The sequence below is a fragment of the Pongo pygmaeus genome, chromosome 12 (assembly GCF_028885625.2).
Source record: "Pongo pygmaeus isolate AG05252 chromosome 12, NHGRI_mPonPyg2-v2.0_pri, whole genome shotgun sequence".
Lineage (NCBI taxonomy): Eukaryota > Metazoa > Chordata > Mammalia > Primates > Hominidae > Pongo > Pongo pygmaeus.
The window spans coordinates 124,514,416-124,530,563 of record NC_072385.2 but is presented as its reverse complement, the minus strand read 5'-3'; the positions used below and the strand labels follow the sequence as shown (position 1 = coordinate 124,530,563).

At 38.5% G+C, this 16,148-nt stretch overlaps 1 protein-coding gene and 1 pseudogene across 3 annotated transcripts in view; both read right to left on the bottom strand.

The window, feature by feature from the left end:
• ADAM17 (ADAM metallopeptidase domain 17) overlaps positions 1-16,148 on the bottom strand; it is a 66,263-nt gene that overhangs the window by 29,040 nt on the left and 21,075 nt on the right. Inside the window, exons 5-10 of one of the 3 annotated variants that reach the window (XM_054474440.2) lie at positions 10,224-10,392; positions 8,564-8,697; positions 5,671-5,760; positions 3,643-3,756; positions 550-694; positions 353-441 (exon numbers count right to left, since the gene is read on the bottom strand). In XM_054474440.2, coding sequence (XP_054330415.1) covers positions 353-441; positions 550-694; positions 3,643-3,756; positions 5,671-5,760; positions 8,564-8,697; positions 10,224-10,392 — 741 coding nt within the window. Of the gene's footprint in view, positions 1-352; positions 442-549; positions 695-3,642; positions 3,762-5,670; positions 5,761-8,563; positions 8,718-10,223; positions 10,393-16,148 lie in introns of those variants that run through there. The other 2 variants (XM_054474442.2, XM_054474444.2) reach the window with 2 other exon arrangements.
• Positions 14,535-14,625, bottom strand: LOC129031005 (small nucleolar RNA U13; annotated as a pseudogene).

Here is a 16,148-nt window from a genome sequence, read left to right as displayed (position 1 = left end):
ACCATGGGGTTCTGAAAATAAGAGGGTGTGGGATGCCTTGAATGACAGCTGCACCACAGGACTAGGAGACAGGGAGCTCTAAGAGTTGCTGCAGGTCAGAGGGCTCCAGGACGGAGGGTTCGAGAAAAGCAGTGGTCCTCACATGTTTCAAAAGAAGGCTGACAGGCCATTTTTATTTTCTTCTTTATGCTTTAATTTTCATATATCCCACAAAAATACATAAATTTTATTTAGGCAGAAATTAAAAAAAAGTATATATTACATTTTTTAAAAAAATACCTACATAAATATATAACTGAGGTTCTACTACAATAAACTCTAACACTATTCTTTTAGAAATAAAAGAACATACCTTTGTAAGGATGGTTTTACCATAATTCTTTGTGCTGGTCAAACCACTATTCAAATAGATATTTTTCTTCCCAACTGGGCTATAATAAGCTAAAGTCAAAAGGAAACAGAGATAAATTGCTTATTAAATACAGAATTATAATCCAATCATCTTAATAATCCCAGCATCATAGTCACACAAGAAATGGAAAAACTTACCCTTTGGACAAACACCTCCATGGCTGTTTGCTCTGGGAGAGCCAACATAAGCTAATCCAAGAGTTCCCATATCAAAATCTTGGTATGTGAAAAGGTGTGCCAAGCAAACTTTAGATGCTTCCTCAGCTATATCAAAGCTAAATTGCTTTGAAAGACAAAAAAAAAAAAAAAGCATTCTTAGATTAACAATTACATCAGACTAAAAGATGTAATCTAAATCAACTAAACATTCCAGAACAGAACCATGATGGCATTGCAGCTCAGCACCAGCAATCACAACCTCGTGCAATGCTTTGTTCTTTCCCTAAAGTGCTTCTCCACCTGCACAGGTGAGAGGCACACACTGTCATCTGACAAGGGGCACAAAAGGGAAGAGTTCAGGAGCTTGCTCCAGCTGTTCAGAACTAACTCATTGCTCCTCCGAGGGCTGTTCAAGACATACAGCCCAGGACTAGAGATGCTCCAATTAGATAAGGGGATTGCAGCACCCCACACCAAAACAGATCCCTCTCAAGTATATCAAGGATTCAATTGGTTTTATAGAAATTTTAATCTTAAACTTTGAGCTTCATAATATACAGTCATTTATATAAATATACACTTATAGAAAAGCATATATACCCAGTTTTATGTTACTAAAATAAAGATTTTACATCCATTTAAATCAACACTGCAGGTTTGAGAGGATTTTTTTTTTCTTCATTTAAAAGGGCTTCATACATTACTTTAAAAACCTCTACCATAACCATCCAGCGTCTCCAAGTTTAAAAAAAACCTTAATTTTGGGGGTGGTTTTGATTTATTTTGTTTGTTTGAGACAGGGTCTCACTGTGTCACCTAGGCTGGAATGCAGTGACGCAATCACAGCTCACTGCAGCCTCGACCTCCCAGGCTCAAGTGAACCTCCCACCTCAGCCTCCCAAGAAGCTGGTACCAAAGGCGTGCATCACCATGCCCGGCTAATTTTTGTAGTTTTTTACACCATGCTGCCCAAGCTAGTCTTGAACTCCTGGGCTCAGACAATCCACTAGCCTCATCCTCAGCCTCCCAAAGTGCTGGGATTACAGGCATGAACCACCATGCCTAGCCAAAACCCTCAATGTTTAAAATGCTTTAAATGAGAGGCCAGAGAGCCCTAAATGAGGAATGAAGTGTGGTTACATGGGGATTCCGATACTTCTGTGGTAAAAGGGTGAGGCTTCTAAGAATATTCTAGGAGCCTTAGGGAAGAAAACTGGAGAGGAGCATCTGTCAACATAAGTCATTCTTCTCTTTGGTTCCTCCCCTGCCATGGGCTGTCTGGAGGCTCACAGAAAAGCAGACAGGTGCAGTGGTTCAACTGTTCTAGGAGTCAGGAGATCTGTGCTCAATTCAACCTCTGCCATCACCAGTTGTATGACTAATCAGACAAGTCATTTAATCTTCCTGTTACTGGCTGAATTGTGCCACCCCAAAATTCAAATGTTGAAGTCCTAACCCTCAACAGTACCCCAGAATGTGACTCTATCTGGAAACAGGGCCCTTAAGGAGGTAATTAAGGTACACTGAGGTCATATGGGTGGGCCTTAATCCAATATGGCTGGTGTCCTGATAAGGAGATCAGAATATACACACACACTGAGGGAAGGACCATGTGAGAACACAGGGAGAAGACAGCATCTACACCACAAGTACCGTGGCCTCAGAAGAAATCAACCCTGCTGACCCCTTGATTTTGGACTTCCATCTTCCAGAACTGTAAAAACCCAAACTTCTGTTGTTTAAGTCCTCCAGCCTATGCTGCTTTGTCATGTCAGCTGGAATAAACAGTAACACTTGCTGAACCTCCTCACAACAGTGATGCTGTCTCAATCAACTTCTCAGGGTGCTCAGCAGATTGAATTAGACAAGGTATGAATGAGTACCACACAGGTGCTGCACATTATGCTTCTCCATCTGGATGAATAGTTATAATATCCTTTAATTCTACTGAAGCTTTGAAAACTTGATTTCAGCCTCATGAGACCCTAAACAAGAATCCAGATGAGCCACACCATACCTGGACTAGCCCATGCAAACTATGGGATAAACAAGTGTTGTTCTAAGCTGCTCCACTTGTGATAATTTGTTAAAGCAACAACAGGAAACTAATACACTTACCAACACATTAAAAGATAAAAACTATCACTTCATAGAAAGTCATTCTACACCAAAGTAATAGCACACACAAACTCAAGACACTGGAATCACGTGGCAGTATCCTGTTATACAGCAAGACTCCAAATGACATAAAATGATTAAGTTAGCCATCTTTAGATTAATCACCAGAAAACACAACAATTTTAAATTCCTGTAGAGAACTTTCAGATCTCCAAGCTATATTTCTACTCTCCAATACATGTTCATAACCTGTTTGATAATTACTGCCCTAAAAGATAAATTGATAAGCTTCAGAGAGAGCTGAACTAAGTGTGCAGAACTAATGAAACAGTGTGCAAAAACTCTATATATTGGGTATCCATGTTATTTTCTAGAGAAGATCCACTGATTGTCTCATTAGATCCTCAAAGATATTAAGGTTAAGACGCATTGCTTTGGCCAGGCACGGTGGCTCACACCTGTAATCCCGGCACTTTGGGAGGCTGAGGTGGGCGGATCATCTGAGGTCGGGCATTTGAGACCAGCCTGACCAACATGGAGAAACCCCATCTCTACTAAAAATACAAAAATTAGCCGGCCGTGGTGGTGCATGCCTATAATCCTAGGTACTTGGGAGGCTGAGGCAGGAGAATCTCTTGAACCTGGGAGATGGAGGTTGCAGTGAGCCGAGATCATGCCATTGCCCTCCAGCCTGGGCAACAAGAGTGAAACTCTGTCTCAAAAAAAAAAAAAAAAAGGAAGCATTGCTCTTTATAGCGTTTTTCTTTTTCATAGAGTTTTTGTTATTTGTAGTCTATGCTGCTACATGGCATGGGGTTACTGCTGGATCAGCTGGAGGAGACTGCTTCTGGGTGTCCATCTTTTCTAACATGCTCCTTCATTAAAACACATACAATCCACATATCAGAAATGACAAAGTGGTGTTAGGACCATATCCAGGATTCTAAGACCTACCTCTAGCAACATCTTCACATCCCAAGCATCCTTTTCTTCATTTGGGTAACTTTTTGCCATATTGTAGTGCTTTTCACCAGGTTTTACCTCTTGTGGAGACTTGAGAATGCGAATCTATACTTAAAGAGATAATATACTTAGAACACTTCCAAAATAAGTCAGAAGACTCTGAATACTGCATTATTTTATCTGTTCAAAAAAAGAATCATTCTAGAAAAAAACATTTTAAAACCAAAATTCATAAATTCTTCAGTACTAATATTCAATGTTTGAAACAAACAGAGAAGCATATGGTATGGAAAACATATGTCAATGAATTATTTATAATATTATAAATGTACTCTTAAATTTTCATACCCATGTTTGTTTTGAAAAAATAAGAACTTAGGTTACAGGAGCCTAAAATATTTATTACAACTATAGTCGACAATTTAGGAAAGAATAATAAAATATATATCTGTTTGTGCATCAAAGGAATAAAAGACTAAGAATAGAGCCTTCTCCTTATACGTGCATTTCAGACAAATTCATACTAAACCTGCAAAGAAGAAAAAAAAAAGTAACAAAGGCTCCCATTAGTAAGTGTGAGATAAAGAAGGAAACCATGCTCAAGCTCAGAGTTTCTGTGTGTCTCTCTTCCCTGCCTGCCTGCCTGCAGAGAAGGCCCATTCTGGTCTCCTCTGCCACTGTGTGGTAAGCTTACTGGGGTGGACTCTGCAGTTTTGATGGTGGCTGGTCAAGGTCAAATCTGGGATAGAACTACTTAGAAGCCCACCATGATGCACATCTAAACCACATCCTCCAATCCATCCTTCATCAGATGTAAAGAAGTTAATGTTTTAATCTCCTATATTATTCCTGTTTCTTCAACTGGTTCCAAATGCCTAAAGCAAAAAGAAAATTTACTGGTTCCCTGAAACTCAAACATGATGCAGCTATTTATAATAAAACAAGTGAGGCAGCTTTACATGCATGAACATGAAGTACTCTCCAACATACTGTGAAATGAAAAAGCAAGGTGTAAAAGTGTACTGCATAGCACCGCTGTGTCAAATACAGACATATACATACACTATACATGCATACGACATCTCTAGAAAGATACATATGAAACTAGTGACATGAATGTCTTTGGGGAAAGGAACTGGTTTGACAATAAACAGACTGCAGAGACTCACTTTTCACTGGTTTTTGTACTGTGTACATGTTACCTATCCAAATAATAACTTAAGAAGAAAATGCATAACAGTGAAAGAGAATGAAAAGGGAAAAATAATTCTCTTAGTTTTATACAAGTAATATCAAAGTTTAACATTTATAAACATGGTGAATGATTTTTAAAAATTTTTTCAACCTCTAAATTCTATTACTACTAAATTCTATTACTACAAAAAGCTTGGAAAAAAATAGAGATAACAATTTATATAACTTACATATCAAAATGTCTCTCTGCCCAAAGCAATACCCTATGTCAGAAACCTTTTTAATTAGTCTTAGCAATTTGAAATAACTTTTAATATGAGCTATTATTAAGATGACATTAATATAACATTGCTAGACATACTCTGTTAACAGATTACAAGAAATCGGAAGGAGATATCTGAGAGGAAAGAACCTAAAGGTTCTGTATATATAAATACAGCCTTGCAAAGGTACACAGTATTTTTTAGTAAATTTTCTGACTAAGGATTCAACGGTGCATGCCAGAGTTTTAACTAAAGACTTAAGCATAATCAGAGGGGGGAAAAAAAACTACAGAGAATATAAAGGCCATGAATTCAAAGAAGGAACAAAGCACAGCAGCATAAAAGGCTTTCTACCTAAAGCGAGACTAAGGACAGAAAACCTCACGATCTAGAACTAATTAACATCAAAAATACTGCACAATTCATCATTAAAAAATCATTGGCATTTGAGAAAACTTATTTACAATTATTGTTAAGGACAAGTTTTTGGGTTTTGAATACAAGTGACAAATATTTACATTACATAACTTAAGTAATATAAGCCATATCTATTGATAAATACCTGCTCTATCTGTATTCCATAGCCTTTAAAACCCGCATTATCCCATGATGTATTCCGATAGATGTCATCAACTCTGTCAATTAGCTCTATCTGTGTGTATTTAAAAAAGAAAAAAGACATTATGTAGCTCTTTACCTCTCCTGGCAATGCAATATAAAATCTATGGGGAAAGAAAAAATCTCAGTTTAGAGGCCATTGCAAAAGATTCTACTTTCACAAAAACTAGCATTGAGATGTTACTGTATCAGAGTATTCCCAACCTTTGGCCCCAAACTTAAAGTGCTGTTACCAGAATAAAACAATGGTATAGTTTAACCTAAATTTCAGGTACTCAATTGCACATGGAACCAAAATGACAAGTAACAGGCTTTTTAAAAACTACCGTTCCAGCCAATAATAAAAATTAAATTTAAAAGTCAATCAGTATACCTGAAATACAGTTGACCCTTGAACAACAGATTTGAACTTCAAGTGTCCACTTATATATGGATTTCCTTGAGCCTCTGTCACCAGAGACAATATGATCAACTCTTCCTCTTCCTCCTCAGCCTACTCAACATGAAGACCATTATGATGATCCACTACCACTTAGTGAATAGTAAATGTATTTTTCTCTTCCTTATGATTTTCTTTTTTTTTTTCCCAAGAGACAAGGTCTTGCTCTGTCACCAGGGGTGCAGTACAGCAGCACGATCATAGCTCACTATAGCCTGAATTTCTGGACTCAAGCAATCCTCTCACCTCAGCCTCCTGAGTAACAGAAGACTACAGGCGCACACCACCATGCCTGGCTTTTTTTTTTTTTTATGATTTTCATCATAACATTTTCCTTTCTCTAGCTTACTTGACTGTAAGAACACAATAATAATACATATTTTAAAAATGTGTTAATCGACTGTTATTTTATTGGTAAGGCTTCTGGTCAACAGTAGACTATTACTAGTTAAATTTTTGGAGAATCAAAGTTATACAGCGGCCGAGCATAGTGGCTCATGCCTGTATACAGCGGCCGAGCATACTGGCTCATGCCTGTAATCCCAGCACCCTGGGAGGCTGAGGCAGGAGGACTGCTTAAGCTTAGAAGTTTGAGACCATTCTGGGAAATTCTCCATCTCTACTAAAAATCAAAAAACTTAGCCAGGAAGGGTGAACACCTGTTGTCCCAGCTACTCAGGAGGCTGAGGTGGGAAGATTGCTTTGGCCCAGGCAATAGAGGCTGCAGCAAGCTATGATTTCGCCACTGCACTCCGGCCTAGGCGACAGAGCCTAAAAAAAAAGTTACATGAGGATTTTCGACTGCAGAGGGAAGAAGGTCAGTGCTTCTAACCACACCCCCGCACTGTTCCTGGGTCAACTGTATTCCCTTCTAAAAAGAATTCCATCTTCATTCTATCTTTTGGTGAGTACCTCGAATGTCTTCCCCAGAAACAAGTAAGGGGCCGTGCCAGACAACTGCAAACCCTATTCCCCTACTCTCACCCCGAAAAGTTCAGCACTGAGGAATGGGTAAGAAGACAGCCAGAAAGAACAAGGTTCATTTCAGCAACCCTCCTTCTTTTGTTCTCTGATTTGGGAAAACTGGAGAAGGAAGGCAGTATAGTTTCCAAGGAAAATGACATGAGAAAGAACAAAATGCTAATTACCTATCTTTTTCTCAAAGAGAATATTCTACTGTTCAAAAACTGGGTTGATGAGGTTTGTTCCAGCAACTGTGAAACAAGTTATGTCTAAGAAGTTGTAAAAAATACAATTTTTAAGTCTAGATGTCTCATTATATTCATATTTGTAGTGCAATGAACAAGTAAAATAAGAGGAGCCCCTTAATATAAAACCCAGATTAAGAGAGAAGCTTTTTAAAGTAACAATCTCTCTTATTTAGGAACAAGAATCACAGTGACTCTTACTAGCCTCATAATAAATTCACTTGATATGGGGCCGAGTGCTGTGGTTCACGCCTGTAATTCCAGCTACTTGTGATGCTGAGGTGGGAGAATTGCTTGAACCCAGGAGGTGGGGGTTGCAGTGAGCTGAGATTGTGCCACTGCACTCCAGCCTGGGCGACACAGTGAGACTGTGTTTAAAAAAAAAAAAAAAAAAATCCACTTGACATGGAAGGGAAGGGAAAGAAGTTGGGAGGGTGTGAATAAAATGCACAGCATGGGAAAAGCAAGGCAATGAGAAAGACATCTTTACTGCACCAGCTGCTTCTTGCCTCATGAATAGCTGCATTCTCCATTATTCCCTCAGTAACAACGTTTTGGTCAGTGCCAAGTAATCATGACGAATGAAGTCACACTAGCAAAAAATGTCAATGAAAAATGATTCCCCAGACTTCAAAAATCATAATAGTTCATACTTAAAAATCCAGTATCATCACTTCTTACATCTTTCCTTCACTTCTGTGCCCTAGAGCTAGTTAGGACCATGAAAGTCCCACCTATTTCAAGTGAAGTCCAGTGATTAGGTCTTTAACATGACAAACAAAACTCACCTTCCTCTCTGAAATATACACATAAGCAAAAGAAAAACATGGGTTCATGCAAATACATATTTTTACATTCACATGTGACACCACAGGTTCACTGCCATGATAGCAGTGATGTTTTTAAAGAGCTCACTTATATCAAGGAGGAAGGACTACATTATAACCTCTCCCAAACCCTATATGCATAAATTCTAACATGCAGAAAATATTAATTCAAGGGTAAAATGGGTTGTCATAAATTTGAAACTATAATTTCCATACAGTAACATAAAAACCTCAGAGAATATCCCTCAAATATTTTAGGGAAATAACAGAGTATCTGGAACAGATCTGGTTTCATTAAGTTTCATGGAATGTACCCACCCAAATTTTTTTTTTCAATTACTCGATGCAATATCAAATACTTACTAAGTAATTTGTAGTTGTACTCTCTTCCCCTCTGCCCATGTATCTGTAGAAGCGATGATCTGCTACCACCAATAATTTACACGTGTTCTTCATGGGATCTGGGTCAGCTCTTCTCTTCACTCGATGAACAAGCTCTAATATGAATTTGTATGCACTATTAAATCAAAATTCACCAAAACAAGGAGTTTTACGGTAACACTTTAAATCTAACATATTTTTGAAACAAACATTATGTGAGCTTAATATCACTAAAGGATTCTGAACAACAACAAAAAAACAATTTGGAGGAAGACAGAAAAGTGAAAAGTAACAAAGTTTAAACACTGTAGAATTCAAAACCAAGGACAAGTGCCTTTTTAATTTTTAAAATACAGAAACTTTAAAAAGTGCTCAACAGAGTAAGGCCGGGCATGTTGGCTCAGGCCTGTAATCCCAGCACTTTGTGAGGCCAAGGTGGGTGAATCACCTGAGGACAGGAGTTCGAGACCAGCCTGGCCAACATGATGAAACCCCATCTCTATTAAAAATACAAAAATTAGCCAGATTGGTGGCACCCGCCTGTAATCCCAGCTACTCATAAGGCTGAGGCAGGAGAATCACTTGAACCCAGGGTGCGGAGGTTGCAGTGAGCCAAGATTGTGCCATTGCACTCAAGCCAGGGCAACAAAAGTGAGACTCCAGCTCTAAATAAATAAATAAATAAATAGTGTTCAACAGAGTAAAACATTTACCTAATGCTGGGCTATGAAGCTGTCAGTCATATTCTACAACAAGAAGTTTATGAATTAACCAATGTAACAGTAAAAATGTCAAGATATTCACATTGAAAATTAGTTTAATAGGACAACTTTCTTGTGAAATAAATTAAGAATTTCTTTATTTATATATTAAAATGCTAATATATAATTTTAATAACATAACCATCTTTGACCGGGCACGTTGGTGCACGCCTGTAATCCCAAACTTTGGGAGGCTGAGGTGGGCGGATCACTTGAGGCCAGGAGTTTGAGAACAGCCTGACCAACATGGTGAAACCCCATCTCCACTAAAAATACAAAAATTAGCCAGGCCTGGTGGCACGTGCCTATAATCCCAGCTACTCAGGAGGCTGAGGCAAGAGAATCACTTGAATCTGGAAGTCAAAGGTTGCAGTGAGCCGAGGTCGTGCTGCAAACAAAACAAAACAAAACAAAAAATCTAACCAGAGGTGTTTTGGGCAGTAAAATTCCAAGATGGTTATGTTTTTTAAATGACCCTAAATGGATTGTCCCAAGATGGATATAACCTTCTTGTATTCTAAGCAGTATATATATAGGTCTCTCCTGCTACCAATTAATTTCTTATGAACTCTAAAGATTGTCTTTCCACCATATTATTTTACCATTTCTAAATATCTGCAAGAATATTTTCCCTCAGATCACTCCATTTCCCTTTTCCCTAATCTTTTTTAAAGTCTAATCTCTGTTCCCATTACTTTCCAGAGTTTTCAACTCTTACATTATAAACAAGATGAAAATTTCTGGAACAAAACTCTTATTTTCATGCCAAATACTATAGTTACTTGACAATCATGTTATTTTTTATCAAATAACCACCACCCCTACTGAAGTCAATTGTAATATGTTTGTTTCTTATTTGAAATACACTCTTTAAGCCTTACCTTCAGGTGGTTCTCTGTCTACTAACCCTTTTGGGAGCAACTCTTCATTATCCACTTTTAAATAACCACACACTTTTGGAGACTGCAAACGTGAAACATTCTTGATATCTTCAGATTTATAAACTAACATTCTTTTGTCTTTGGTATCATTAACAAATCTCCAAAGTGGCTAAAACAGAAAATATATACGACTGAGATGGAAAACAATAACAATTTCTAAACACTAAATTCTTCTAACATTCTTTGCTTGTTCTTAGATAACATTCATTTCTAGGTTAAGTAAACTGATTAGTCATGTTATTAAAATAAATAATCTCAATTTTTAATCATATGGAGTTTCTATGCGGGTAAGTAAATATATAGATTATAAACTGATTATTTTATCTGTATATAAATAAAGCCTTACATACTTTGCACGTTGTGAAATCTTTCAGAGGATGCAGAAGAGAAAAATGCATATCATTTTCCACTCATTCATTCAAAAATATTATGTAATATCTACTGTATACTGGCACTGTTATAGGTGATGGTGCTATAGTAATGAAAATTGGACAAGGTTTCTGTTCATGCAGCATTTTCATTTTAGTTTCCTTAATACTTAGGTGTTTGACACCTTTTTGCCACGTTAGGTTTTATCCACACAAAAGAACAAACATATTTATATGAAAGAAAACTCAGAACTTGCAACAATAGGTCTGAACCTTATTACTGGTTTCAGCGAATGCAATTTTTTAAAAAAATCTCCACTTACAATGTTACAAGGCCAGAGTAAATCACAATTAACATACTCCAAAGGTTACCCAAGTCAAAAGGCTGTTTGTTTGTTTTGTTTCAAAGCAAAGTTATTCTCTGTGAGAACACTGGTCTCATCAGAACCAGGCAGTTTGTGGGGGACACACAAAAAATATATTTATCTCCATCAGGGAAATGCAAATCAAAACCCCAATGGGAAAAAAAAAACCCACAATGAGACACCCCTGCATACCCACTAGGATGACCATGATCAAAGACAAATACTGGTGAGGATGTAGAGAAATCCAGAACCCTCATATATGCTGATGAGAATGTAAAATGGTAAAACCACTTTAGAAAATAGTCTGGCAGGTCCTCGAAGGTTAAAAGTAGAATTACCATATGACCCAGCAATTCTGCTCCTAGTATATAACCAAGAGAAATGAAAACACAAGCAGTAATGTAAATAATAGCTAAAAAGTGGAAACGATCCAAATGTCCATCAACAACTAATCAATGAATAAACAAAATGCAGTTTATCCATACAATGGAATATTATTCAGCAATAAAAATAAATAAGATACAGATACATGCTACAATACAGATGAACCTTGGAAACATTATTCTAAGTGAAAGAAGCCACACACAGGCTGGGCGTGGTGGCTCATGTCTGTAATCCCAGCACTTCGGGAGGCCGAGGCAGGCGGATCACTTGAGGTCAGGAGTTTGAGACCAGCCTGGCCAACATAGTGAAACCCCAACTCTAGTAAAAAATACAAAAATTAGTCAGGCATGGTGGCAGGCGCCTGTAATCCCAGCTACTCGGGAGGCTGAGGCAAGAGAATCAGTTGAACCCAGGAGGCAGAAGTTGCAGTGAGCTGAGATCATGCCACTGCACTCCAGCCTGGGTAACAGAGCAAGACTCCATCTCAAAAAAATAAAAAAATTAAAAAGCCACACATGAAAGACCACATATTATATAATTCCATTTATATGAGATGACCCAAATAGACAAATCTAAATAGACAATAGATTCCTGGTTGCCTAGAGCCGGGGGAGTTAGGGAGGAAGGGGGAAGTATAGCTAAAAGATACAGCGTTTCTTTTTCAGGTCATGAAAATGTTCTAAAATTGAATGAGGTGGTGTTTGCACAACTCCATCGATAACTGGATGGGCGCGATGGCTCACGCCTGTAATCTCAGCACTTTGGGAGGCCATGGTGGGCGGATAACTTGAGTCCAAGAGTTCGAGACCAGCCTGACCAACATGGTGAAACCCCATCTCTACTGAAACACAAAAATTAGCCAGGCATGGTGGTGGGCGCCTGTAATCCCAGCTACTCAAGAGGCTGAGGCCACAGAATCACTTGAACCCAGGAGGCAGAGGTTGCAGTGATCGTGCCACTGCACTCCAGCCTGGGTGACAGAGTGAGACTCCATCTCAAAAATACACACACGTACACACACACAAAACTACAAAATTGTATACATTAAGTGGGTGAATAATATAGTATGTGAATTATATCTCAATAAAACCGTTAAATATTATATGCATATACATCTTTGGTAATCCATGTATGAGGCAGATGTAAGAAACAATGGTTACAGAATTTCAGGGCTGGCAGAGATCTCAAAAGTTAACTAACCCAACTTCCAGGCTACAGGAATCTTCCATATTTAGTAAAGTTCATTTAGCCTATGACTAGAAGTGAAATTTTTTTTCTTTTGGGTCAAACATTTCTAAGTTCACATTGATTGTTTCCTAGTATAGTCAGTCTAGCACAGAAAAAGACAGCTGCCTTTGGGATCAGATATATCTGAGTTCAAACCTCAAATGTACCTCACTATGTGCCTTGGACAAGTACCCTGAGCATAACCTCCCTCATTAGGTAAAGCAGTGATAATACCTAACTTGAAGATTATGAAGATTATGTAGGTAATAAATCTAGCTTTATATTAAGATTTCAAAAGAAAAGTGGTTGTTATTAATAAAAGCTAAGCCTATTACCATTATTACTAGTAAGTTGCTGGAAAAAATCATTTGATGAGTAATTGACTAAAAGGCAGAAAACTGGATTGGATCCTAGATTGGAAAACCAAAAAAAATCTACGAAGGAGATTTTGAGGATGACTAGAGATTTTGGATATGGCATGATTATTAGATAATATTGTAGAATTCTTGTCATTTTCTCAGGTATGTTACTTTTATTACAGCTATAGAAAAGAGTGCCTTTATTCCTAAGAATGCATACAGAAGTATTTAGGGGTGAAGGGTCATGATGTTTGCAAATGATTTTCATATGATTCAGGAAAAAAAGAGAGAAAGCTAACATGACATTATGTTAGAAATTGTTTAAGGGCTACAGGGTATTTTTTTTTTTTTAATCTTTCTGTAACTACAGAGTACTTTTTAATCTTTCTGTAGATTTGAACTTTTTTTTTTTTTTTTTTTTTTTGAGACAGAGTTTCTCCCTGTCACCCACACTAGAGTACAGTGGAGCCATCTCAGTTCACTGCAACCTCTGTCTCCCAGATTCAAGCAATTCTCCCACCTAGGCCTCCCGAGCAGTTGGGATTACAGGCACAAGCTGGCCTCTCCCAGCTTCTAGTTTTGAAAATGTTCAGCTGGTGCAGTGGCTCATGCCTGTCATCCCAGCACTTTGGGAAGCTGAGGTGGGCAGATCACAAGGTCAGAAGTTCAAGACCAGCCTCGCTAACATGGTGAAACCCCGCCTCTACTAAAAATACAAAAATTAGGCCGGATGAAGCAGCTCATGCCTGTAATCCCAGCACCTTGGAAGGCCGACACGGGTGGATCACCTGAGACCAGGAGTTCAAGACCAGCCTGACGAACATGGCAAAACCCTGACTCTACCAAAAATATAAAAACTAGCCGGGCACAGTGGCATGTGCCTGTAATCCCAGCTACTTGGGAGGCTGAGGCAGGAGAAATGCTTGAACCCGGGAGGCGGAGACTGCAGTGAGCCGAGATTGCGCCACTGCACTCCAGCCTGGGTGACAGAGCAAGACTCTATCTCAAATAAATAAATAAAAGTTGGGGGAAATATTATCTCACTATGCAAGTTTAACCTAGGATTATTTATATAAATAGTAAGCTATGGTAAAGTCAGTGATGGTTTAAAATATTTAATGGCTGTGCACAGTGGCTCACACCTGTAATCCCAGCACTTTGGGAGGCCAAGCAGGAGGACTGCTTACAGCCAGACATTTGAGATCAGCCTGGGCAACACAGTGAGACCTCATCAAAAATCTGATACACTCTACAAAAATTTAACAAATTAGTTGGGCATGGTGGCATGCACCTGTAGTCCCAGCTACTCGGAAGGCAAAAAAGAAGAATTGTTTGAGCCCAGGAGGTCAAGGCTGCAGTGAGCTATGATGGCACCACTGCACTTCAGCCCGAGTGACCAAGTAAGACTCTGTCATAAACAAAATATTTAATGATGATGTGTTAAAAATAAGATATATATTTTTTCCTGCTCACTTATATTCCTAACATCTTAGTGCAGATGCACAATGTTTTTACATCAAGGTAAGTGTAAAGAATTATTTTTTTTCATATCAGACTGGTAATGTGCTAACACTGTAACAAGGTTCTAGGGTGGCTCATCTCATACGTGTGTGTGAACACTTATGAACTATAAAAGTATCAAAAAGAATTATAAAGAGTATGAAAATCACCCCTGTTAAGTAGTAAATCATTTTTTCAATAAAAATTATTAATTTCATGCAAAAGTCCCTCAGGGTATCTGATGAGTATACTTGTAAGTAAACATCTTTGTGTGTGTGTATGTGTGAGACAGGGTCTCGCTCTTTCACCCAGGCTGGAGTGCAGCAGTACAATCTCAGCTCACTGCAGTCTCTGCCTTCCGAATTCAACTGATCCTACCGCCTCAGTATTCTGAGTAGCTGAGACCACAGGCATGTGCCACCATGCCCAGCTAATTTTTTTTTTTTTTTTTTTTTTTGTGGAGGAGTAGAGACAAGGTCTCCCTATATTGCCTAGGCTGGTCTCAAATTCCTGGGCTCAAGCAGTCCACCTGCCTCAGCCTCCCAAAGTGCTGATTACAAGTGTGAGCCACTGTGCCAGGCTAAGTAAATATCTTATAATGAAATATTAGTTTATACTCATTTTTGTACTTAGTGAAACAAAGGTATGGATGGAAACAGAATTCCTATTTTTCCAAAAGGAAGTATTTGAAAAAACTGAGTAATCTGGCTGGGCATGGTGGCTCATGCCTGTAATCTCAGCACTTTGGGAGGCCGAGATGGGCAGATCACGAGGTCAGGAGGTCAAGACCAGCCTGGCCAACACAGTGAAACCCCATCTCTACTAAAAATACAAAAATTAATGGGGCATGATGGCACATGCCTGTAATCCCAGCTACTCAAGGGACTGAGGCAGGAGAATCGCTTGAACCAGGGAGTCAGAGGTTACAGTGACCCAAGATTGCGTCACTGCACTCCAGCCTGGTGCAGGGAAAAAAAAAAAAAAAAAAAAAAAAACCCTAATTTAGGCCAGGCATGGTGGCTCACACCTGTAATCCCAGCACTTTGGGAGGCCAAGGCGGGCAAATCACCTGAGGTCAGTAGTTCAAGACCAGCCTGACCAACATGGAGAAACCCCGTCTCTACTAAAAATACAAAATAAGCCAGGTGTGGTGGAGCATGCCTGTAATCCCAGCTACTCAGGAGGCTGAGGCAGGAGAATCGCTTGACCCCAGGAAGTGGAGGTTGTGGTGAGCCGAGATCACACCATTGTACTCCAGCCTGGGCAACAAGAGGGAAACTCCGTCTCAAAAAAAAAAAAAAAAAAAAAAAAAACCACCCTAATTTAGACCTATATTAACACGAAAAGGTTCATAATCATATTGTTAAACGAAAAATGTGTGAAGACAAACTGTACATATTGTATGGTCCTAGTTTTGCAGGAAAAAATAGTGGGTATAACTATATTTATTTGTGTATTTACACATAGAAAAAAAAATTTGGAAGGATGTCTGTCAAAATGTCAATAGTAGTTATCTGTCCAAGTACAGATAATCTATTTTCCAAATTTTGCAATGAGCATATATTTTAAAATAAAGGTATTCTTAAAAAATAAATTGATTTGAAAGAACAAGCAAAATTAAGACATTCCAGTGATGCTTTGCCTACTCTAAAATGAATGCAT